Source organism: Dendrobates tinctorius, unplaced genomic scaffold, assembly GCF_039654945.1.
Source record: "Dendrobates tinctorius isolate UK_male_01 unplaced genomic scaffold, ASM3965494v1 ptg000127l, whole genome shotgun sequence".
Lineage (NCBI taxonomy): Eukaryota > Metazoa > Chordata > Amphibia > Anura > Dendrobatidae > Dendrobates > Dendrobates tinctorius.
The window spans coordinates 12139312-12163908 of NW_027361795.1; the positions used below are offsets into that span (position 1 = coordinate 12139312).

General features: G+C 43.0%; 1 protein-coding gene across 2 annotated transcripts in view; it reads left to right on the plus strand.

Annotated features, from left to right (window-relative positions):
- PLCXD2 (phosphatidylinositol specific phospholipase C X domain containing 2) overlaps window positions 1–23242 on the plus strand; it is an 88497-nt gene extending 65255 nt beyond the window's left edge. For both annotated transcript variants that reach the window (XM_073542518.1, XM_073542519.1), the window contains exons 3-4: window positions 19645–19886; window positions 22668–23242. In XM_073542518.1, coding sequence (XP_073398619.1) covers window positions 19645–19886; window positions 22668–22830 — 405 coding nt within the window. In that variant the 3' untranslated portion in view covers window positions 22831–23242. The remainder of the gene's footprint in view (window positions 1–19644; window positions 19887–22667) is intronic.
- Window positions 23243–24597: the final 1355 nt, after the last annotated feature.

Here is a 24597-nt window from a genome sequence, read left to right on the forward strand (position 1 = left end):
TTGCTATCAGAAGTGTTGGACATGATTTTTGTAAGGTTTTTTGCAGGTTGCAGACAGTGTCTTTCCTTTCCTGTCTAGTTAGTTTGGGCCCCATCATTTGCTCAGCCTATTTTCCTGCCTGTGTTTGTGCCTTCATCTTGTTTCACCGTCAATACATGTGTGGGGGCTATCTATTCCTTTGGGGTCTGCTCTGGGGCAGTTAGTTTTCCCTTTTCTTTGCTTTAGGCTTATTTAGTCCTCCGGCCGTGACGAGGCGTCTAGGAACATCGTAGGCACGCTCCACGGCTACTGCTAGATGTGTTGTAAGATCAGGGATCTGCAATCTGCATAGTTACCAACCTCTCTGGTTTTCTGTGACTTAGCTTGTTGTGTTTTTTTTCTCCTCGGTGACCCATTCATAACAGCAGTCCATCAACGCTATGCATTGGACGGACTGCATTAACACAATGTGAACCTAGCCTAAACAGTGGAAATTCCCCAAGAGTGACCCTATTTTGGAAACCACACTCCTCAACGATTTTATGCATGGGTATAGTGAGCCTTTTGAACCCACAGGTGCAACATAGAATTTGATAATATTAGGTTGTCATATAGAATACGTCGTTATAAGTTGAGCGCAAGTGCTGGCTACTCCAGTTTGCCTAGAGTGCTAGGGTATGCACCAAGTATCGCGGGTGCTCGAGTGACATGCTAAAGTCCCAGCCCCGCATGTTTCACGGCTGTTAGATACCCCAAAAAAATATGTGGGGATCTACGATATTCGGTGCAAACTCGAGCACCCGATGCAAACTTGAGTAGTGAGTACATGCGCTCAACACTAGTTGTCATATTTTTTATTTTATTGTTAAAAATCCCAAACTCCAACCTTAGCCACAACACCAACCGTCCAGCTGTAACCCCAAACCTAACCCTAATACTACCTTAACCCCTAAAACAACCTTAATCCCAACCTTAACCCCAACTGCAAAAAATGGAAAAAAAATATATATATTTTATAATTTTTAGGGGGTGACAAAGGGGGATTTGATTTACTATTTTTTTCTTTTGATCACTGTGTTAGGATCTTTCACATAGATCAAATAGGGTTTAACACAGTGATCAAAAGGAATCAATAGGAAAAATTCCCTATTGTTGCTGGGTACCGGCAGTGCGCATGCACCTCTCATTTTTTTTCCCATGAAGATGACGCAGAAAGCCGGGGGGTGTCTTAGGTAGCGGGGGAGCTTTGGGGACATCATTTCTCTCATCTGACATGTATATCATGTCAGAATAGAGAGAAATCATTGTAACAGCGAGCACAGTATTTTTTTTTTCATGATCGTGGACAGGAAAATCCAGCCCTGATCATGTTCTACAGGGTCTTAGCTACCCCTTAGCTACCCCCAGTAGCTGAAACCTTGAGATTTTCTTTCTTTGGGGGGGGATACATCCTTATTCCCGATCACCGTTTTAAAAAGGCAATGATGGAATAACGACTGTCGTTTTAATGCGTATCGGCGGTCGTTAAGGGGTTAATGTTTGTGTACCCTCAAAAGTGTACATTTTGCATCAGTGGTACAGTCTACCACTATAAAACAGTGTGCAGGAGGGGTAAGGCTGATCAGTGGCAGAAGCCGCACGGTAGAGAATTGCAGTGGACCAGGCATGGAGATGTCTAGCAGTGTAGAGCCAGCAAAGACAGGCCTGGCAGCAGCAGTGGAGTCTAGCATTATTAAACACAGTGGGCAGGCTGCCAGAAGATGTGTGGATGGGCAGTGGTAGTGACAATGGCAGAAGCCAAATGGTTTAGAATTAGTATGTGGCAGGAAAGGATATCTCTGGCAGTGCATGGACACCAATGGCAGATCTGGCTTCAGCAGTACAGTATAGCACTATAAAACACAGTTGGTGGGCAACCAGGAGATGTATGGCTGGCATGACTGTGCATGAGAAAAGCTTTGTGCTAGACAATTAGGAGGGAAGCAAGAAGATGTCTGGTAATGTAGGACAAGCAACTGCAGCAGCAGCAGTACTACAGTAAAGATGACTTGATAGAAAGGGCGTAGATGTCCAACTTAGCATGCACCATCTGCACTGGTGGCATCAGAATTGTGCAAAAGATAGACAATTGGTAGTCAGGCAGGTACATGGTACATCAAATGTAATCATTGCCAACAGGTAAATGAAAATCAGCACTGATCCATCCTGATTCATTTTGACAATTGTTAGGTTTTCCACGCTTGTGGTGGATAACCTGTTTCTCTTGGATGTGACAAACCCAGTGGTACACTGGATACCATCTCGGATATTTACCGATCGCAAACTGGGCCAGTTCTTGCCACTATTACAGTCTGCTGACCCAGAAGTCCATTGGATCGGGGCTCAGGATATACATGACTGAGCCTGGCAGTTGAGGGGTTGTGTCTGTTTGCTGAATTGAATCAGGTTGTTGCAGTGGCAGATAAAACAACTGCTCTATCATGTTAAAGATACTCTAACTGTTGCTGCTTGTCTACTTGTCCTCGCCTTAACTCTGGAACGGTGCATTGGGTCTCCGGGGATCACAGATGGATCTGCTGGTCAGTGAGAGCTTTGCAGAGTCGGTAACACAACATATTTTGGTAATTGACATCTTGCACTCTCTTTTGGAATCCAGAAATAATTCCCATATTTGGCTTAACAAAGATCTAAAAGTTTAGCCATCCAGTAGGCATCCCTTAGCTTCATGGTAATAATACACCCCTCATCCTATAATCATTCCAGCATTCAGCTTGCATATTGGCCAGCACACCCGAGGGCCCTTGTTGGCTCATTTTCATCACCCTGCTGTGATGTTTGGTTGTTATAGCCAGTGTCACTATCGTCATTTTCACTCTATCAGCTTCATCCCCTGCCTGTATCAAATGTATGTTCCTTTCCACATCCACCTGCTCCTGCTCACTCGCCTACTCCCCCTTCAAATCCTGCTACATTGATCTTCAGGATCCCCAACAGGCACAGGGTGGTGATGAACATGCGCAACTTACTGTGCTTTCTGCATTCCCAATTGCATTCTGAAGAGTGTTTTTTCTGGATAAATATTAGGAGGATGACATAGTTGATTCTAATACAGGAAAGATGTATATCTTTGTACCGTGTTAGCCAGTAGAGAGAAAAATATTCAGGATTGAGAGTCCTCAGTAGTTGATACCTTTTTAATGGCTAACTGAAAAGATGGTAACACATTGCAAGCTTTCGAGACTACTCAGGTCTCTTCATCAGGCTAGACTAATACAAAATCTGAAGTCACATATTTATGCACAATACAGCCTAGAAAAAATGCAATAGATAAGACAAGTGACGTGAAGCAGAACTATCAATATGGGAGAGGGAGAAACATAAATATAAACATTGGACCAGTTCATAGATAGAGTTCGGATGTTTTATGGTCCTCTGATCGGGGTCTAGTTCTGTGTTGTGAAGCCCCCACGGTTTTAACCCCTTAATGTCCAATGACGGACACAGTCCGTCATCAGACATTTCCCCTGCTTTGATGAGGGCTCCGGCGCTGAGCCCGCATCAAAGCCGGGACATGTCAGCTGTTATGAACAGCTGACATGTGCCCGCAATAGGCGCGAGCGGAATCGCCGTCCGCCCGCGCCTATTAACTAGTTAAATGCCGCTGTCAAAGCTGACAGCGGGCATTTAAATAGAATTTCCGGCCGCCGGGCCGGAAATGACGTCATCGCCGACCCCCGTCACGTGATCGGGGGTCGGCGTCACGTTGCCTGGACAACCAGAGGTCTCTATGAGACCTCTATAGTTGTTCCAGGCATAAGGCTTTCAGCGCCACCCGGTGGTCGGCGCTGAAAGCACAGCAGTAAATCTGCTACATATGGGCGATCTGCTCATCGCCCATATGTAGCAGAGCCAATCGGGTTGCGCATGCTTCTAGCCTCCTATGGAGGCTATTGAAGCATGCCAAAAGTAAAAAAAAAAAATGTTTAAAAATAAAAAAAATTAAAAAAACCTAAAAGTTCAAATCACCCCCCTTTCGCCCCAATCAAAATAAAACAGTAAAAAAAAAATCCCACATACACATATTAGGTATCGCCGCGTTCAGAATCGCCCGATCTATCAATAAAAAAAAAGCATTAACCCGATCGCTAAACGGCGTAGCGAGAAAAAAATTCAAAACGCCAGATTTACGTTTTTTTGGTCACCAAGACATTGCATTAAAATGCAATAACGGGCGATCAAAAGAACGTATCTGCACAAAAGTGGTGTCATTAAAAACGTCAATCCGGCACGGAAAAAATAAGCCCTCACCCGATCCCAGATCATGAAAAATGGAGACGCTACAGGTCTCGGAAAATTGCGCAATTTTTTTTTTTTTTTAGCAAACTTTGGAATTTTCTTTCACCACTTAGATAAAAGAGGACATAGACATGTTTGGTGTCCATGAACTCGTAATGACCTGGAGAATCATAATGGTAGGTCAGATTTAGCATCTAGTGAACCTAACAAAAAAGCCAAGCAAAAAACAAGTGTGGGATTGCACTTTTTTTGCAATTTCACCGCACTTGGAATTTTTTTCCCGTTTTCGAGTACACGATATGGTAAAACCAATGATGTCATTTAAAAGTACAACTCGTCCCGCAAAAAATAAGCCCTCACATGGCCATATAAACGGAAAATTAAAAAAGTTATGGCTCTGGAAAGAAGGGGAGGGAAAAATGAAAATGTAAAACCAAAAATACCCCTGGTCGTTAAGGGGTTAAAATGAAATTCCTTAATTGATGTAAAAAGACATAAATCCATGCGACACATTCATTCCAGCACTGAGAGTGTCAAAGTTCGTCATAAATTTGTACTCCCAAACTCGTCTCTCTCTCTGAGAATTGAAGTTACCTTTCAATACCAGTAATTTCATATCCACGCTGCTGTGATCAGGGATACAGAAATGTTTTGCCACAGGTAGATCCATTCTTTTTTTCTCTTATTGTGTGACGATGAGCACAGGATGAATGCTCATCGTCACACAATAAGAGAAAAAAGAATGGATCTACCTGTGGAAAAACATTTCTGTATCCCTGATCACAGCAGCGTGGATATGAAATTACTGGTATTGAAAGGTAACTTCAATTCTCAGAGAGAGAGACGAGTTTGGGAGTACAAATTTATGACGACCTTTGACACTCTCAATGCTGGAATGAATGTGTCGCATGGATTTATGTCTTTTTACATCAATTAAGGAATTTCATTTTAAAACCGTGTGGGGGCATCACAACACAGAACTAAACCCCAATCAGAGGACCATAAAACATCCGGACTCCTTATCTATGAACTGGTCCAATGTTTATATTTATGTTTCTCCCTCTCCCATATTGATAGTTCTGCTTCACGTCACTTGTCTCATCTATTGCATTTTTTCTAGGCTGTATTGTGCATAAATATGTGACTCTTCAGATTTTGTATTAGTCTAGCCTGATGAAGAGACCTGAGTAGTCTCGAAAGCTTGCAATGTGTTACCATCTTTTCAGTTAGCCATTAAAAGGTATCAACTACTGAGGACTCTCAATCCTGAATAGTTGATTCTAGACTTTTTACCTAGATTTTTCTAAACAAATTTGGTTGCACATCTTTGAAGGGTTTCAGTAAGTGACAGGCTTCCCTCATCAGCTGCCAATGATTGATTTTAAAGTAACTCATGCTCCATGTTGGCTGCGGCGTGATAAAGTCCATCACCACTTTACACTGCTCATACGATGCTCCAACGTGAACAGCAAATTCCCTGGAGGTGCCTGAACAACATCAATGTTTAAATTGTTTGCAAGCTGCTAAGTCGGTTGTTAGATCCCTGTTCCCGTACCCATCCTGTTACTCTGAATCTGTTCTGTGTTCCAGAAAATGCACTGTCTGAACCAGTACCAGTTTTTATCCTGTCTACTGTTTCAAAAACTGCACTGTCTGAACCAGCACCAGTCTCTGTCCTGTTTAGTGATCCAGAATCTGTACTGTCTGAACCAACGTCAGTATCCCGTCCTACCTAGAACTCTGAGTCTGTACCTGCATCTGTGACCCTTGGTGTCAGTAGCTGACGCATCGGAGATCTCCCTGGAGAGTGGTACCTTGCAGCTATCTGTGCTTCAAGTCTAACCTCACCATCAGAGGCTTACTGAATACCAGGTAGCGGCTTAATTGCACCCCTCCAGGGTAGGCCGAGCCCGTGGCACAGTGGATCCACACCCACCAGCATGACAAACCTCCAAGTATGAGGAAATTCGACTAAAAGTTTATTTTCCATGGATTGAATTGATCATCTCTAGTTAACAGTAATGACATATTTGAGATCTTGCTCAGATGTATTGTATTCAGGTTCAGTCCAATAGAAAGTTAGTTTGTTTCAGAATGCAGACAGAGAAACAGTGACTAAGGCTGGTTTGACATTTGCAGACGGAGGGCTGCGGACTTGCTCCGTGAAGCCCTGCCCCCTGCCGCACCTCCTCCGGTCAGCTACGTATTTCTGCATTCGGCCTGTGTATCCTATCTTTAACATTGGGTACACAGGCCATGCCGCAGTATGCGGATGTCGCTGCATGCATCGTTTTGACGTTGCTGCAACCCGCGTAGAACGCATCATGTTGGAATTTTATGCAGGCGCCGCATCGTCAAAACGACGCATGTGACGGCATCCACATACTGTGGCAGGCCTGCGTACCCAATGTTAAAGATAGGGTACACAGGCCGCATGAAGCTGCATGCAGAAATAGGCGGAGCTGACCGGAGGAGGTGCGACAGTGGGCGGGGCTTCACAGAGGAAGTCCGCAGCCCTCCGTCCACAAATGTGAAACTAGCCTAAGTGAGATTTTCAGATGTATTCAGGTGTGCCATGTCTGCTTTATTCATTGCTGTGAGGTATAAACTCACCCTAAAGGCCAATGTGGCTCATATCTGAATGCATGGATTAAATATTGTTTGATTGCTCCATAGTCTCTTTACTATCATGGATTACTATACATATTATACAGTAGTGTTCAAAATAATTGCAGTCCAATATGACTAACCAGATTAATCACTGTTTTTGGTATAAATTCTATTACCACATGTGAAACAATTTACCAGTTGGTGCAGCACATTCTAAGAAATAGTTTTGAGTCTGTGTATTAATTAATAATTAATTGAAAGGGGATGTGTTCAAAATAATAGCAATGTGGAGTTCAGTTAGGCTACTTTCATACTTGCGTTTTTTTGCTGCACGTTTTTTGCGCACACAAACGCATGGAAAAACGCATCATGCGTTTGTGTGCGTTTTTTTGCGGGTTTTGGTGCGTTTTTTTGCGCATACGTGCGCATTACAATCATGTCTTCCAGCCAGGACTCGTCTCTGCAGTAAATAACACAGTTATCTAGAGCAGAACACATTACTTATTTTTTTCCCAACTTCTACATTACATCACATAAAGAAAAAAAGGCGACATAGTGTCACTGTACACAGTAACAGGACCATCTCCCTATTTAACCCCTTCCTGCCATCCGACGTACTATCCCGTCCACGGTACCCGGGCCCGTATGACCGGGGATGGGATAGTACGTCAGCGCGATCAGCGGCTCCCACATGGTGAGCGCCGCTGATCGCGGCCGGGTGTCAGCTGATTATCACAGCTGACCCCGGCACAATGTGTCAGGGGCGGTCACGGACCGCCCCCGACACGTTAACCCCTTGCACACCGCGATCAAACACGATCGCGGTGTACCGGGGGTTAAAGGGAAGCATCGGCAGGGAGGGGGCTCCCTCCGTGCTTCCCTGAGCCCCCCACGGCAGCGCAATGTGCAGCGCTGCTGCGGGGGACTCCCTCCAGGCCCCCGAATCCAAGATGGCGACGGGGGCCTTCGGGGGCCTGCGGAAGCTGGCTTCCTCAGTGCCTGCAAAGCGCAGGCATGAGGAAGCCTTCTGCAGTGCCTGTGTCAGATCGCTGATCTGTCACAGTGATCTGTGATGTGACAGATCAGCAATCTGTCACAGGACAGTGATGTCCCACCTGGGACTATTTAATAAAGTAAAAAAAAAAAAATAAAAAAAAGTGTAAAAATAATTTTAAAAAAATCGCCAAATAAATTAGAAAAAAAAAAAAAATATTCCCCCAATAAATCCATTTTTTGGAAATAATACAAAAAAAAACAATAAAAGTACACATTAGGTATCGCCGCGTCCGTAACGACCCGCCCTATAAAACTGTCCCATTAGTTAACCCCTTTAGCGAACCCCTTAAAAAATAAAAATAAAAAACGAAGCAAAAAATAATGATTTATCATACCGCCAAACAAAAAGTGTAATAACGCGCGATCAAAAAGACGCATATAAATAGCCATGGTACCGCTGAAAACGTCATCTTGTCCCGCAAAAAACGAGCTGCCACACAGCATCATCAGCGAAAAAATAAAAAAGTTATAGCTCGCTGAATAAAGCGATGCAAAAATAATTATTTTTTATATAAAATAGTTTTCATTGCATAAAACCGACAAAAACATAAACGACCTAAATGAGGTATCGCTGTAACCGTACTGACCCGAAGAATAAAACTGCTTTATCAATTTTACCGCACGCGGAACGGTGTAAATGCACCCCCCCCAAAAGAAATTCATGAAACGCTGGTTTTTGTTCATTCTGTGTCCCAAAAATCGGAATAAAAAGCGATCAAAAAATTTCACGTGCCCGAAAATGGTACCAATAAAAACGTCAACTTGTCCCGCAAAAAATAAGACCTCACATGACTCGGTGGGTCAAAATACGGAAAAATTATAGCTCTCAATATGTGGTGATGCAAAAACTATTTTTACAATAAAAAGCGTCTTTTAGCGTGCGACAGCCGCCAAACATAAAAACCGCCATAAATAGTAAATCAAACCCCCCGTTATCACCCCCTTAGTTAGGGAAAAATAATAAAATTAAAAAAATGTATTTATTTCCATTTTTCCATTAGGGTTAGGGCTAGGGTTAGGGCTAGGGGTGTGTTGGGGTAGGGTTAGGGTTAGGGTTAGGGTAGGGTTAGGGCTAGGGTTAGGTTTAGGGTTAGGGTTAGGGCTAGGGTTAGGGCTAGGGTTAGGGTTAGGGGCGTGTTGGGGTTCGGGTTGGAGTTAGAATTGGGGGTTTCCACTGTTTGGGCACATTAGGGGCTCTCCAAATGCAACATGGCGTCTGATCTCAATTCCAGCCAATTCTGAGTTGAAAAAGTCAAATGGTGCTCCTTCCCTTCCAAGCTCTGCTATGCGCCCAAACAGTGTTTTACCCCCACATGTAGGGTATCAGCCTACTCAGGACAAATTGCAAAACAATTTTTGGGGTCCAATTTCTCCTGTTACCCTTAGGAAAATAAAAAATTGGGGGCAAAAATATCATTTTTGTGGAAAAAAATGATTTTTTTATTTTCACGTCCGAGTGTTATAAACTTCTGTGAAGCACTTGGGGGTTCAAAGTGCTCACCACACATCTAGATAAGTTCCGTGGGGGGTCTAGTGGCCAAAATGGGGTCACTTGTGGGGAGTTTCAATAGTTTAGGTACATCAGGGGCTCTCCAAACGCACATGACACCCGCAGACCATTCCATCAAAGTCTGCATTCCAAAACGTCACTGCTTCCCTTCCGAGCCCCGACGTGTGTCCATACAGTAGTTTTCTCCCACATATGGGGTGTCAGCGTACTCAGGACAAATTGGACAACAACTTTTGGGGTCCAATTTCTCCTGTTACCCTTGGGAAAATGAAAAAATTGGGGACTAATTGATCATGTTTGTGGAAAAAATACGATTTTTTTATTTTCATGCCAGGGCATTATAAACTTCTGTGAAGCCCTTGGGGGTTCAAAGTGCTCACCTCACATCTAGATACGTTCCTTAGTGGGTCTAGTTTTCAAAATGGTGTCATTTGTGGGGGGTTTCCACTGTTTAGGTACATTAGGGGCTCTCCAAAGGCAACATGACACCCGCAGACCATTCCATCAAAGTCTGCATTCCAAAACGTCACTACTTCCCTTCCGAGCCCCGACGTGTGCCCATACAGTAGTTTTCTCCCACATATGGGGTATCAGCATACTCAGGACAAATTGGACAACAACTTTTGGGGTCCAATTTCTCCTGGTACCCTTGGGAAAATAAAAAAATGGTGATTAAAAGATCATGTTTGTGGAAAAAATACGAATTTTTTATTTTTACGCCCGGGTGTTATAAACTTCTGTGAAGCACTGGGGGGGTCAAAGTGCTCACCACACATCTAGATAAGTTCCTTAGGGGGTCTAGTTTCCAAAATGATGTCATTTGTGGGGGGGTTCCACTGTTTTGGTACATCAGGGGTTTTCCAAACGCGACATCGTGTCCGATCTCAATTCCAGCCAAAAACGTCAAATGGCGCTGCTTCCCTTCCGAGCTCTGCCATGCGCCCAAATAGTGGTTTACCCCCACATGTGGGGTATCAGCGTACTCAGGACAAATTGCACAATAACTTTTAGGGTCCTGTTACCCTTGGGAAAATAAAAATTGGGGTGAAAAGATCATTTTTGTGGAAAAAATATGATTTATTAATTGTACCGCTGTACGTTATAAACTTCTGTAAAGCCCTTGTGGGTTCAAAGTTCTCACCACATATCTAGATAAGTTCCTTGGGGGGGGTCTAGTTTCCAAAATGGGGTCACTTGTAGGGGGTTTCCACTGTTTAGGTACATCAGGGACTCTCCAAACGTGACATGGCGTCCAATCTGAATTCCAGCCAATTTTGCATTGAAAAAGTCAAACGGCGCTCCTTCCATTCTGAGCTCTGCCATGCGCCGAAACAGTCGTTCCCCCCCACATATCAGGTATCTGCGTACTCAGGACAAATTGCACAATAACTTTTGCAGTTCAATTTCTCCTGTTACCCTTGGTAAAATAAAAAAAAATTGAACCTGAAGTATTTTTTTTATGAAAAAAAGTTAGATGTTCATTTTTTTTTAAATATTCAAAAAAATTCCTGTGACGCACCTAAAGGGTTAATAAACTTCTTGAATGTGGTTTTGAGCACCTTAAGGGGTGCAGTTTTTAGAATGGTGTCACTTTTGGGTATTTTCTATCATATAAGTGGCTTCAAATGTGATGTGGTCCTAAAAATAAAATGGTGTTGTAAAAATGAGAAATCGCTGGTCAACTTTTAACCCTTATAACTTCCTAACAAAAAAAAATTTTGGTTCCAAAATTGTGCTGATGTAAAGTAAACATGTGGGAAATGTTAGTTATCAAGTTTTTTGTGTGCTGTATCTCTGTGATTTAAGGGCATAAAAATTCAAAGTTGGAAAATCGCGACATTTTCAAAATTTTCGCCAAATTTCCGTTTTTCTCACAAATAAACGCAAGTTATTTGAATGAAATTTTACCACTACCATGAAGTACAATATGTCACGAGAGAACAATGTCAGAATCACCGGGATCCATGGAAGCGTTCCAGAGTTAAGACCTCATAAAGGTACAGTGGTCAGAATTGTAAAAATTGGCCCGGTCATGAACGTGCAAACCACCCTTGGGGGTGAAGGGGTTAAAACAGTATACTCAAAAAATAAAATAAAGACATCACTGCAGTAATAATATCCCTTAATTAGCCCCTATGGTAATAATATTCCCCATCCTGGCTCCCGTGTGTCTCATTCCTGGCTTCAGCCATATGTTCTCCCATCCCGCCCTCATGAGTATCCATTGTGCCCCATATGATCTCCCCATCTGTCTCCATTGTATCCATCCTTCCCCATGATCCTTCACCCCCCTGTGTCTCACATTCTGCCCCTTCCTGTGTCTTACTGCCACATTCTGCCCCCTCCTGTGTCTTACTGCCACATTCTGCCCCCTCCTGTGTCTCACTGTCACATTCTGCCCCATGTCCATTCTGCCCCCTCCTGTGTCTCACTGTCACATTCTGCCCCCATCATGCCTTGCATTCTGCCCCATCATTTCCAGCATTCTGCCCCCATCATGTCCAGCATTCTGCCCCCATCATGTCCATCATTCTGTCCCCATCATGTCCAGCATTCTGCCCCATCATGTCCAGCAGTCTGTCCCATCATGTCCAGTATTCTGCCCCATCATGTCCAGCGTTCTGCCTCATTATGTCCATCAATCTGCTCCATCATGTCCAACATTCTGCCATCATGTCCAGCATTCTGCCATCATGTCCAGCATTTTGCCCCATAATGTCCAGAAATCTGCCCCATCATGTCCAGCATTCTGCCCCATCATGTCCAGCGTTCTGCCCCATCATGTCCAGCAATCTGCCCATCCACCTCACCTCCGCCTCAAAACTGTTCCTTAACATACAATCCTCTGTCTCCAAACACAGACAGCCCCCTCATGCCCTCTCCTGCTCCCACCTGCTAACACTTTCTCTGCTCCTTCTCACTGCTGGTGATATCTCTCCAAATCCTGGTCCTCCTCACCACATTCCCACAGTCATTTCTACCTCCCATCCACGCTCTATCACAACCTTCTGTAACCTCTCCAACCTTATACCCATTCACCCAGCCCCCGCTTCCCCAGTCCCACTAACAGGAGCTCTGTGGAACGCTCGCTCTGTCTGCAACAAGCTTTCCTACATCCATGATCTTTTTGTTACTACCAAACTCTCCTTCCTCGCCATCACCGAAACCTGGCTCACCCCTTCTGACACAGCCTCTCCTGCTGCACTTTCGTATGGCGGCTTCCACCTTTCTCACACCCCCCGCCCCAGCAGCAAACATGGTGGAGGAGTTGGTTTTCTCCTGTCAGATACCTGCTCCTTCACCCCAATCCCACTGCCACCCTCTGTTACCCTCCCTTCCTTTGAGGTGCACTCTGTGCGCATCTACTCCCCCTCCAACCTCCAACTGGCTGTCATCTACCGCCCCCCAGGGCCAGCCACCACCTTCTTTGACCACTTCACCACCTGGTTACTTCATTTCCTTTCCGCGGACATCCCTACTATCATCATGGGCGACTTCAACATCCCCATTGACACTTCCCTCTCAGCTGCCACTAAACTTCTATCTCTCACTTCCTCCTTCGGCCTCACTCAATGGTCTTCTGCAGCCACTCACAAAGATGGCCACACACTAGACCTCATCTTCACCCGCCTCTGCGCCCTATCTAGCCTCTCTAACTCACCTCTTCCTCTCTCTGACCACAACCTGCTCACATTCTCTTCCCTCTTCACTCCATGTCTACAATCCCCACCCCACAAACTTTCACACCCTCGCAGGAATCTTAAACACCTTGACCTACACTCATTCTCCGAATCCCTCCTCCCTCTTACAGATATAAGTTCCTTACACAATGCGGATGACGCTGCCGCTCTATATAACACCACAATAGCTGTAGCTTTGGAATCCGCTGCCCCACTTACACATACCAAAACTCGCAAAATCAACAGACAGCCCTGGCACACCAGCCTGACCAAAGAGCTGAGGCGAGCTTCCAGGGCTGCTGAGCGCAGATGGAAAAGATCCCACTCCAACGAGCATTTCATCGCATTCAAACAGTCCCTCACTACTTTCAAGACCACACTCGCCACAGCTAAACAAACCTACTTCTCATCTCTCATATCCTCCCTGTCTCACAACCCTAAACAGTTATTCAACACCTTCAATTCTCTCCTCCGCCCCCCAGCACCTCCTCCCTCCCCACTCATCTCAGCTGAAGACTTTGCCTCATTTTTCAAGCAGAAAATTGATAACATCAGGGACAGTTTTGGTCAACAACCCCCAGAGCCCTTCCTCCCGACTTCCCAGCCCTCCACCTTCAAAACCAACTTCTCCACCATTACAGAAGATCGACTCTCCACTCTACTCTCAAGATCACATCTCACCACCTGTGCACTCGACCCGATCCCATCCCACTTCATCCCAAACCTCACCACAGTCTTCATCCCAACCCTAACCCATCTCTTCAACCTATCACTAACAACTGGTGTTTTCCCCTCAAGCTTTAAACATGCCTCCATCAAACCTATCCTCAAAAAGCCCTCTCTTGACCCATCCTCTGTATCTAGCTATCGCCCTATATCACTTCTCCCATACGCCTCCAAGCTACTGGAACAACACGTCTACCTTGAACTGTCCTCCCATCTCTCTTCTTGCTCCCTCTTCGACCGCTTACAATCTGGCTTCCGGTCACACCACTCCACTGAAACTGCCCTTACTAAGGTCACCAATGACCTCTTAACTGCCAAGAGCAAGCGACACTACTCTGTCCTCCTCCTCCTGGACCTGTCGGCTGCCTTTGACACAGTGGACCATTCCCTATTATTACAGACCCTCTCATCCCTCGGCATCACAGACTTGGCCCTCTCCTGGATCTCATCATACCTAACAGACCGGACATTCAGCGTCTCCCACTCACACACCACCTCCTCACCTCGCCCCCTATCTGTCGGAGTCCCACAAGGTTCAGTCCTAGGGCCCCTGCTGTTCTCTATTTACACCTTTGGCCTGGGACAGCTCATAGAATCTCATGGCTTTCAGTATCATCTTTATGCTGATGACACACAGATCTACATCTCTGGACCAGATATCACCTCCCTACTAACCAGAATCCCTCAATGTCTGTCCACTATTTCATCCTTCTTCTCCACTAGATATCTGAAACTCAACATGGACAAAACAGAATTCATCATCTTTCCCCCATCTCACGTGACCCCCCCTACGAACCTATCAATTACAGTAAATGACTGCCCACTCTCCCCAGTCCCACAAGCTCGCTGCCTCGGAGTAATCCTTGATGCTGATCTCTCCTTCAAACCACATATCCAAACCCTTTCCACTTCCTGCCGACTTCAACTCAAAAATATTTCACGCATCCGTTCATTCCTCACCCAAGAATCTGCAAAAACCCTAGTCCATGCCCTCATCATCTCTCGCCTTGACTACTGCAACCTCATGCTCTGCGGCCTCCCCTCAAACACTCTCGCACCCCTCCAATCTATTCTAAACTCTGCTGCCCGACTAATCCACCTGTCCCCCCGCTATTCCCCAGCTTCTCCCCTCTGTCAATCCCTTCACTGGCTCCCAATTGCCCAGAGACTCCATTACAAAACCCTAACCATGACATACAAAGCCATCCACAACTTGTCTCCTCCATACATCTGTGACCTCGTCTCCCGGTACTTTCCTGCACGCAACCTCCGATCCTCACAAGATCTCCTTCTCTACTCCCCTCTTATCTCCTCTTCCCACAATCGCATACAAGATTTCTCTCGCGCATCACCCCTACTCTGGAACTCTCTACCACAACATATCAGACTCTCACCTACCATCGAAACCTTCAAAAAGAGCCTGAAGACCCACCTCTTCCGACAAGCCTATAACCTGCAGTAACCACCGATCGACCAAACCGCTGCACGACCAGCTCTACCCTCGCCTACTGTATTATCACCCATCCCTTGAAGATTGTGAGCCCTCGCGGGCAGGGTCCTCTCTCCTCCTGTACCAGTTATGACTTGTATTGTTTAAGATTATTGTACTTGTTTTTATGTATACCCCCCTCACATGTAAAGCGCCATGGAATAAATGGCGCTATAACAATAAATAATAATAATAATAATCATGTCCAGCATTCTGCCCCCATCATGTCCAGCATTCTGCCCCCATCATGTCCAGCATTCTGCCCCCATCATGTCCAGCATTCTGCCCCCATCATGTCCAGCATTCTGCCCCCATCATGTCCAGCATTCTGCCCCCATCATGTCCAGCATTCTGCCCCCATCATGTCCAGCATTCTGCCCCCATCATGTCCAGCATTCTGCCCCCATCATGTCCAGCATTCTGCCCCCATCATGTCCAGCATTCTGCCCCCATCAGGTCCAGCATTCTGCCCCCATCATGTCCAGCAATCTGCCCCCATCATGTCCAGCATTCTGCCCCATCATGTCCAGCATTCTGCCCCCATCATGTCCAGCATTCTGCCCCCATCATGTCCAGCATTCTGCCCCCATTATATCCAGCATTCTGCCCTCATTATGTCGAGCATTCTGCCCCCATTAGGTCTGCAATCTGCCCCGGGCCCCCCGGATCGCCGCTTTCACTTAAAAAAAAAAAAAAAAAGTTCATCCTTACCTGGCCGCGCTCCAGCAGCGGGCGAGGCTCCCTCCAGTCCACGCTGCTGAAGCGCGCACTCGCCGGCGACTGACAGTGACATCAGACGCTGGCGACGGGCGCGCTGCGGCTGACTTCAGCTGCCAGCCTCCGATTGGCTGGCGGCTGTTAACTATTGACATGCGGGCCGACGGGCCCACATTTCAATAGCGTTCAGCTGCCGCAGCGCCGCTAAGGGCCCGGCAGTGTAGCGTGTCGGTAGGGGCCCGGGTGAGCAGATGAGACGGGGCCTGATGCGGGCCCCCTCTGCCCACCGAGCCCCATACACCAGTCAGGGCAGTAATGCCCTGATGGCGGCCCTGTAGCCAGAATGGCAAAGGCTCAGCCAATGATCAGCTCCAGAATGATCAAAGACAGTCCCAAGTTACTGGTGAGTAGTGTGACAGAAGACGCCTGTGTGAAGTTAATCTCTTAGTAAGAAGTCCCTGCAAAGTCCCACTGTTAAAAAAAGGCATGTACTGAAGCGGATACAATTTACTAAAGAACACATCAACTGGCGTAAAGAGAAATAGAGAAACATTTTCTGGCCTGATGAAAGGTAAATTGGTCTTTTTGGGTAAAAGGGCCGCAGTCTGTTCATTTGACCACCCCCAAACTCTGAATTCAAACCACAGTACACTCAGAAGACAGTGAAGCATGGTGGTTCAGGATAATCAGGATATGGGCATGTTTCTCTTACCATGGTGCCAGACCTATTTACCACTTAGCAGGGATCATGGACCAGTTTGCATATATTAAAATACTTGAAGAGGTCATGTTGCCTTATGCTAAAGAGGATATACCCTTGAAATGGGTTTTTCAACAAGACAACGACCCTAAACACACCAGTAAATGAGCAAAATCTTGGTTCCAGTCCAACAAAATTGAGGTTGTGGAGTGGCCAGCCCAATCCTCGGACCTTAATCCGAGAGAACACTTGTGGGGTGACATCAAAAATGCTGTTTCTGAGGCAAAGCCAACAAATGCCAAAAAATTGTGGGATGTAGGCCATCCTGGGCTGGAATAACAGTTGACAGGTACCAGAAGTTGGTTGACTCTACGCAACATATATGTGAAGCAGTTCTAAAAACTGTGGGTATACAACTAAATATTAGGTTAGTGATTCACAGGAATGCTAAATCTTCATAAAAAATAGTTCATATTGTGAGTTTTTAAAGACAAATGCAGACACTGCTATTAGTAGAACAGCCCAATGTTAAGTTTTTTGTTATTTTCTGTAAAGTAGTTAACAATTATTTACATTTCTCTTCATGTTTTGAATTAGAAAACAGTGCGCAATGTTCCCATTGCATGAAAATAAAAATTTTGTGATTGACTCATGTTTTTGAACACACTGCTATTATTTTGAACACTACAGTAAGTGCAGGCAGTGATGCATCAGTTCATCAGATTTCTTATTATATTTTAGCACATGCTGAGGACATTCTTTTTACATAGTACTAATTGTCGCCATGACTCAATATATGGAGAACAGCATTCCTGGGTTTGTGCGTAATGGACCTGTCTATCTACCTAGTGCATAACACACCACCCACACGCTGGTTTAGAATGGAATCTAGGTAATACTGCAATTATGTGGCACACAGTAAAATGTTGGTAATATTATCGTTTGATGTTATGTACATATTTTTTAGTTCCTAAAATATTATATGTGTAAACTTCATCTATCTCCTCTGTCATGTTGCATTTACTTGAGTGTAAAAATAAAGGTCTACGCAGCAGCCTTGGCCATGCAACATAAAAGAGTTTGTAAGTGGTCTTAAGAATTGAAGATGTGCCCTTAGGATCAGTCTTCAGTTGGGTGGGACACCTGGCACCCCACCGATCTGCCGTTCTCAGCGCCAGCTCCTGGTTCTACAGTTCATCTACAAATTAATCTGGGTGTAAATGTATACGTCTGCCATATTCTGTCCCATATATTGTTTCTATCCAGCCGCTGCTTGAGCATATTTCAGCTAATCTATGGGGTTGCTAGATCCTTGTATACACTTATATTGATGCCCTATCCAACAATCCATCAGTTGTTAAATCGTTGACAGTCCCTTCAAGGTCGCAGTATTGCAATGAATGTGAATGTGCAGGTGGACATGACCATGGTCTATGAACTGCTTCATATACTATTTTATTCTACTTGTAGAAAATAGGCTACCCTGCCAGGAGAACAAGGTGACTTATATGAACTAGGCAACGATCATGTCTGATTGTGGTAGTGGTTGTTATATGTGTTCACTGCACTTCCCCAATGAGCATATGGACAAAGTGCAGTTTATTGCAACCACAGCTATTAGTGGGAGCTTCGGTATGATTGTACAAAATTACATATACCGGTAATAAAATATTATGTAGAATATTCAAAACTATGTAACACTGCAGAATATACACATGCATGGTAGGTTTTTCAGGTTCTTTGATTTAAGCTTCTTGAAGGCCCTAAAATTAGGTAAATACAACCTCACATGAAGGACACATGGCAAATTTTATTGTTTCAAAAAAAACAAAAACTAAGCTTAAATGCAGGAGTGCGTGAAAAATTCTGTAGAACTACTTTCAGTTGCAATAATTTGAATAATTTTCTGTATGACTTTATTAGAGTGTTCCCTTCTTTAAGAACAAATTGTGTCCCACTCTTTATAATGTTGCTTAAGCTCATTGAGGTTTGTGGGCATTAATTTAGGCACAGCTCTCATAAGGTCCCACCACAGCATTTCAATTGGGTTGAGATCTTGACTTTTACTGGGCTATTGTAACACATTCTTTTTTTTTTTCAGTTATTCTAATGTAGATTTGTTGGTGTTCAAGGGATGATTCTCTAGTTGCATCACCCAGTTGGCCAAGTTTTAGGTTTTGGATTAATGGCTTCTCATTTGACGCTATACAGTAGCATATAGGAGAGTTAATGGTCAACGCAATTATTGCAAGGTGCACAGGTCTTCTGGATGCAAAGGAGGAAAAAAGTTCCATCGCTTATCTACAAAAATAAAAAAAAATCTGAATCCTTTATTTCATAAGATTAAAATTCAATATGATAGAAAAAACATCCAAGTAGAAATATCATCCGTTTGAGCCTATGAGTTTCAAAATGATATTATTAAATGGTTCATAGTCATTGCTAAAGAGAACCATTTAATAATATCGATATTAAATGCGTAGGCTCACAAGGCTAATTTTTTTTTGGCTTGGATTTTTTTTTATCATATTTGATTTAAATCTTATGAAATACAGGATTCAGGTGTTTTTACGCATTGAAGGTGAGTGCTGGAACTTCGTTTTCACCTAACCATATAACTACGGTACAGTATTTTGTTCATTCACTTTGCACTTTGTTAATAGATAAGAATAAACTAATAGCACTTCTGTTTTTGAAAGCATTCTCACTTTGTAGCATTTTTCCACACCTGCCTAAAACTTTTGTATAATGCTGTAAATATTCTTATATGTATGTAAATTAAAGCAATCAATCCTTAATTAGTAACCATTACCTCTAGAGCAATCTTCACATTTTTGTGTATGATTTTGTTATTAAATCTTTGTGTTTTTCTCTAAATTAGGTTCTTGTTTTTTACCACTTTAATATTTGGAACGAGCACCCATTCCTTTGGGCAGGAAATAAGATGCCAGCACCATGGGCCAACACAACTAATGTACAGAAGTTGATTCAATTTCTGGACACGACTCTTGGAGAACGTGCAAAGCGGGGGACCTTTCATGTGTCACAGGCCATTCTCACCCCACAGGTCAAAACAATTGTAAGGGGACTAAAATCTGGACTAAAGAATACACTTGTCCACAGGTAAATTTAGACTAACAATTCAAAAATGTACTTTTTTGGTATTTTAAGATGTATGAAAGGCCTCATATTTGCTAGCAGGTAAATTTGCCTTTTTCACCTTTATTGTACTATTGTTTCATCCAGAGTTTGCTCATCTGAATATGCAGTATTCTCCTTCAACTTTCTTACCATGGCTTTAATCTTCTCATTTCATCTTAAAATAAGAGACCCCTGATACAGTATACATGAGTGTCTACTTGTATGACATATTTACCGCAGATCGCTATGCGTGTTTGCAATATGGCAGATGACAGATGAGATGAATGATTGACTTGCTGAAGTTTTGTAGAATAACAATAAGATATTGGGACCCCTACAAACTTCCATACTACAGTAGAACATGTTGATGGCACAGTCACCTAAGGAGAAGAAAGCTCTTAACGCTTTCCAGGGTAAGACTGAAATTGTCTTAAGGGAATTAGCAAATTATAGGCATCCAAGGAGCTGCTATTCCTAAAGCCCTAGAAACATCCATGACATCAACAAAGACTTACTCCATCATCTCTAAGTCGTCTTTAATGTTAAATGTCAATGCAATAACAATTAAGTCACTAATCTGATCTGAAAATACATCATCAACAGGCAGTTCTCTTTACAGTAGTTATAACCATTATTTCTTGTATATCATTAGCTTCATATTTGACATTAGATATGTCTGCAACAATGAAAAAGGATTCTCTAACTATGGACAGAATAACGCATTGTAATAGTAAAGGACAGAACATTATTTGAGAGAATGTTACTTGTGAAATAGCTTAAAGGGTTCTTTTCATCATTGACATGTGTCTGTTAGTATTGATTTTACCTAGGGAAATGTGCATATGCCATAAATATCTGTGATGGGAATACAAAATAAATCATAAATATACATGTCCTCTTACAATTAACTACATTATTATATTCATCCTAATGTTTGCCCATTTATCCCTGTGTATCTTTAGAAAATAAAACCCAAAATGCTAATATATTTGTGAATTTCCTCTCACACGGAAGAAAAGGAAACTATCTCCCTTGTGACCTAATTTAGCTACCTCCAATGTTCAACTCTTCATAATGTGCCTTACAACATGATTAGACATCTGATTCACAGATCGTGCCCCTTGGAAAAACAGGGTTTATCTGGCTTAAATCAAATGCCTTTGATGTATCTTTTGGGCAGAAGAGAGCTAGAACTAGGAGCTGTGAATATGAAAAGAATAGCAAACGAATAGGAGATGTGCTGCAATACCCAGGAACACCACACATTGAATGGAGCAGCACTTGCCATCTACGTTCACTTTGATTACATTTTTTGCCACTATTGATGCGCAAGCGTACTCGGATTAGGTGTTATCCCAGCATGCTCAAATGCTACTTGTGCTCAAATACTATGCACGAGTCCCTGCGGCTGCATGTTCGACAGCCACAATACATGCAGGGATTGCCTAACAATGCAATCCCTGCATGTGTCGAACAGCCACGAGACATGCAGCCGCAGTGAATTGAGCATAGTATTCGAGTAAGCCAAGATGCTCGATTAGCACTCGAGGAGCATGTTATCTGAGCACGCTCGCTCATCGATAGTTGCCACCAGAGCAAATAATAGCTGATCAGTGTGGGTGCCAGGTGTTGGACTGACACAGAGCTCATATTCATGATCTATACCAGGGTTCCCCAACTCCAGTCCTCAAGGCCCACCAACAGATCATGTTTTCAGGATTTCCTTTGTATTGCTCAGGTGATAATAGCTTCACCTGTGCAATACAAAGGAAATCCTGAAAACATGAAAACATGATCTGTTGGTTGGCCTTGAGGACTGGAGTTGGGGAACCTTGATCTATACTACCAGTAGGTCATTATTATGTTTGAACCAAACAACCCTTTTAAGGTGACCAACTGCATATGGAGTCTCATAGACATTTTTCCAGTGGAAAAAAAAACATGCAAATTAGCTCTTTGTCAGAAGAACTATTTCCCTAATGGCATCTTTAAAGTAAGTGGATGACTCTTTAAAGGGAACCCCCTGACACACCCTGTACACCCTCCCAAAACCTTTTGAAACGCTTTTGCGCTTTATGTAAATTCTGCCTATCCAATCCCATAGAATCCTCGGCAAAGAACCTATCTCTCCTCCTGGCTGCTGATTGCCATCCTCATGCTCTGGTTGACGTGGATGACACCTCCTACATCATCCTCAAAGCTGGGTGAATTCTCGCATCTGTGCAGAGACATCGCCGGCTTGCGTCTGCTCACTTTGCTCTGCCCTACTTCTGGCATAACCTAAAACATAAGAGCACATGTGCCCTACTACTAAAACTTAACAGCACATGCACACATATATTTTAGGCAGTAGGGCAGAGCAAAGTGCGCAGGCGCGAGCCAGCGATGTCTCTGCCCAAGCGCGAGATTTTACATGGCTATGTGGATCACACAGGAGGCATCATCCATGTTAATCAGAGCAGGAGGACAGCAATCAGCAGCTGGGACAGAACAGAACTGGCGGGATTTACATAGAGCGTGGGAGAGTTTCCAAAGGTCTTCAGGGGTATACAGGGAGAGTCCGTTATACCCCTGTAATGAATTGCAGCGGGGGGGCTGATTACGGTGCTAGTCTTAGTTCAGACATGAAAAAACTAGTGAGAGGTTGCTTTTAAGCAGGCTCGAATAATAAATAATTCATAAGAACGTGAGAACGTGACCTTTTCCTAAACAAGAAGTTATATGTTTCATACATAATATCTTATTAATGTATTTTTTTTCTAGGAATCTTCCAGTGATACTGAATTGGGTGAAAACGCAGAAACCAGGCGCCATGGGTGTTAATATCATCACATCAGACTTTGTTGAACTGGTTGACTTTTCAGAAACCGTTATTGGACTAAATTATCTGCTGCTTAAAAACAGAAAAGATAGAGAAGTTGGCTAAGAATAAAAGCTGAAATCAGTAGGAGTCTGTAAATGCCATGGGAGAAATTCTACATAGGTGAAAAATAAATTGCACCCAGTGTCCGTGCTTTTTCTTTTATCACATCTACCTCTTTAATTTATTTCATTTTGCTAATAATGAACAGATGAAGGCACCATTCCTCAATTCTGCATTTCCAAGAAACGTATACTTTATATGAGGCTATTAGAATCAGGAGACACTGTCGGATAATTAGCCAGTGTAATATGCAATCTTCACCTTATTTTCCATGTCTTGAATAGAAGATGGAAGCCCAACAATTTTTGAGAATAGCTTGGTGGTCATCTTCTATCCACATTTGTCAATGTGTCCAATAAAGGTCCACTAAAGAAAAGATTTATATATATGTTTAATAAAAACATGTGAAGGTGAACTTGTGTATTTTATTATATAAACCACATAATGCTAAGTTGGCGATCAGAAGATTCTGTGAAATTCTGAATTTCTATGTAAATGTAAAAGGCTTACTACTTGTATCTAGCAATACTATATTAGTATGGACTACCAGGATATGTGACCATAAAGTTCTTACTTGTGCACAAACCTTTTACGTAAGTTCACAGATTTCCAGTTTTTCTGTATAGTAGACTTATAGGATTCTATATTGTCCTTGTAAAACAATTCCCATTCTTCACATGCAATTCTCAAATTTCCTTTCCTATAGAAACAGATTCTAGTAGAAAATTCTTTGTGTGTCTTTGCATATGATTGAAGGCCTTCAAATATACGTTATGGGTCTATATCCTGTTGTTGTCTCCACATTACGTATCTGTACACATCATTGATCCATAATGCGTCTGCACTTAGGTTTCTGGCATTACAGACATAACAAAAAACCTATAGCAGTCATAGTCAGCTCATAAGGGTGTGTTACGATGCAATCATTACAAGGTTTAGAAAAGATTAGAAGCATGTTTGTGAGATGAGTAAACTATAATCAGCCTATTATACAAGATCTTAACTAGCAGCATTATCGCTGCTTTGAAAGCAACCAAAATATATAAGTTACTAAATACACAGAAAAATTCAGCTATCTTTAGAATATTGTGCTGAAAAAAGGATATCAAAAACTTAAAGGGGTTTTCCATATTCATATTTTTATTCCACATGTTTGCTCTTTGTGAAAAAAAAAATAAGATAAAAAAAATTGTAATCCTGGTCAAAACTGTCCCTATTGATAGTAAGTTAAAATAATGTAATTATGGTAATCTCAACTTCTGTATTTGCTTCTTAGCCCCTTCACCCACGAGCCTGTTTTCACCTTCATGGCTAGGTCAAGTTTTACAATTCTGACCAGTGTCACTTTATCTGGAATGCTTCAATTTGAGTGAAAATTTTGCAATTTTCTAACTTTCAAAAATTTGACACCTGTCTACCTTATATGAGCATCATTTTTGAAACATAATTTATTAATTTTTAACAAAATTTACAAAACAAATTCTTTAGGGGACCATTTCACATTTGAAGTGATTTTGAGAGTCCTATAGGAAAGAAAATACCCAAAAGTGACACCATTTTAAAAACTGCAGCCTTCAATGTGCTTCACAGGAATTAAATGTGGCAGAAAAAAATGAAAATTTTACTTTTTCCTATACAAATGTTGCTTTAGCCCCTAATTTTGCATGTTCACAAGGGTAACAGGAGAGCCCCTTGAACCCACAGGTACTTCACAGAATTTTATAACGTTGAACCTTGAAAATGAAAAAACACATTTTTCCTGCAAAAATG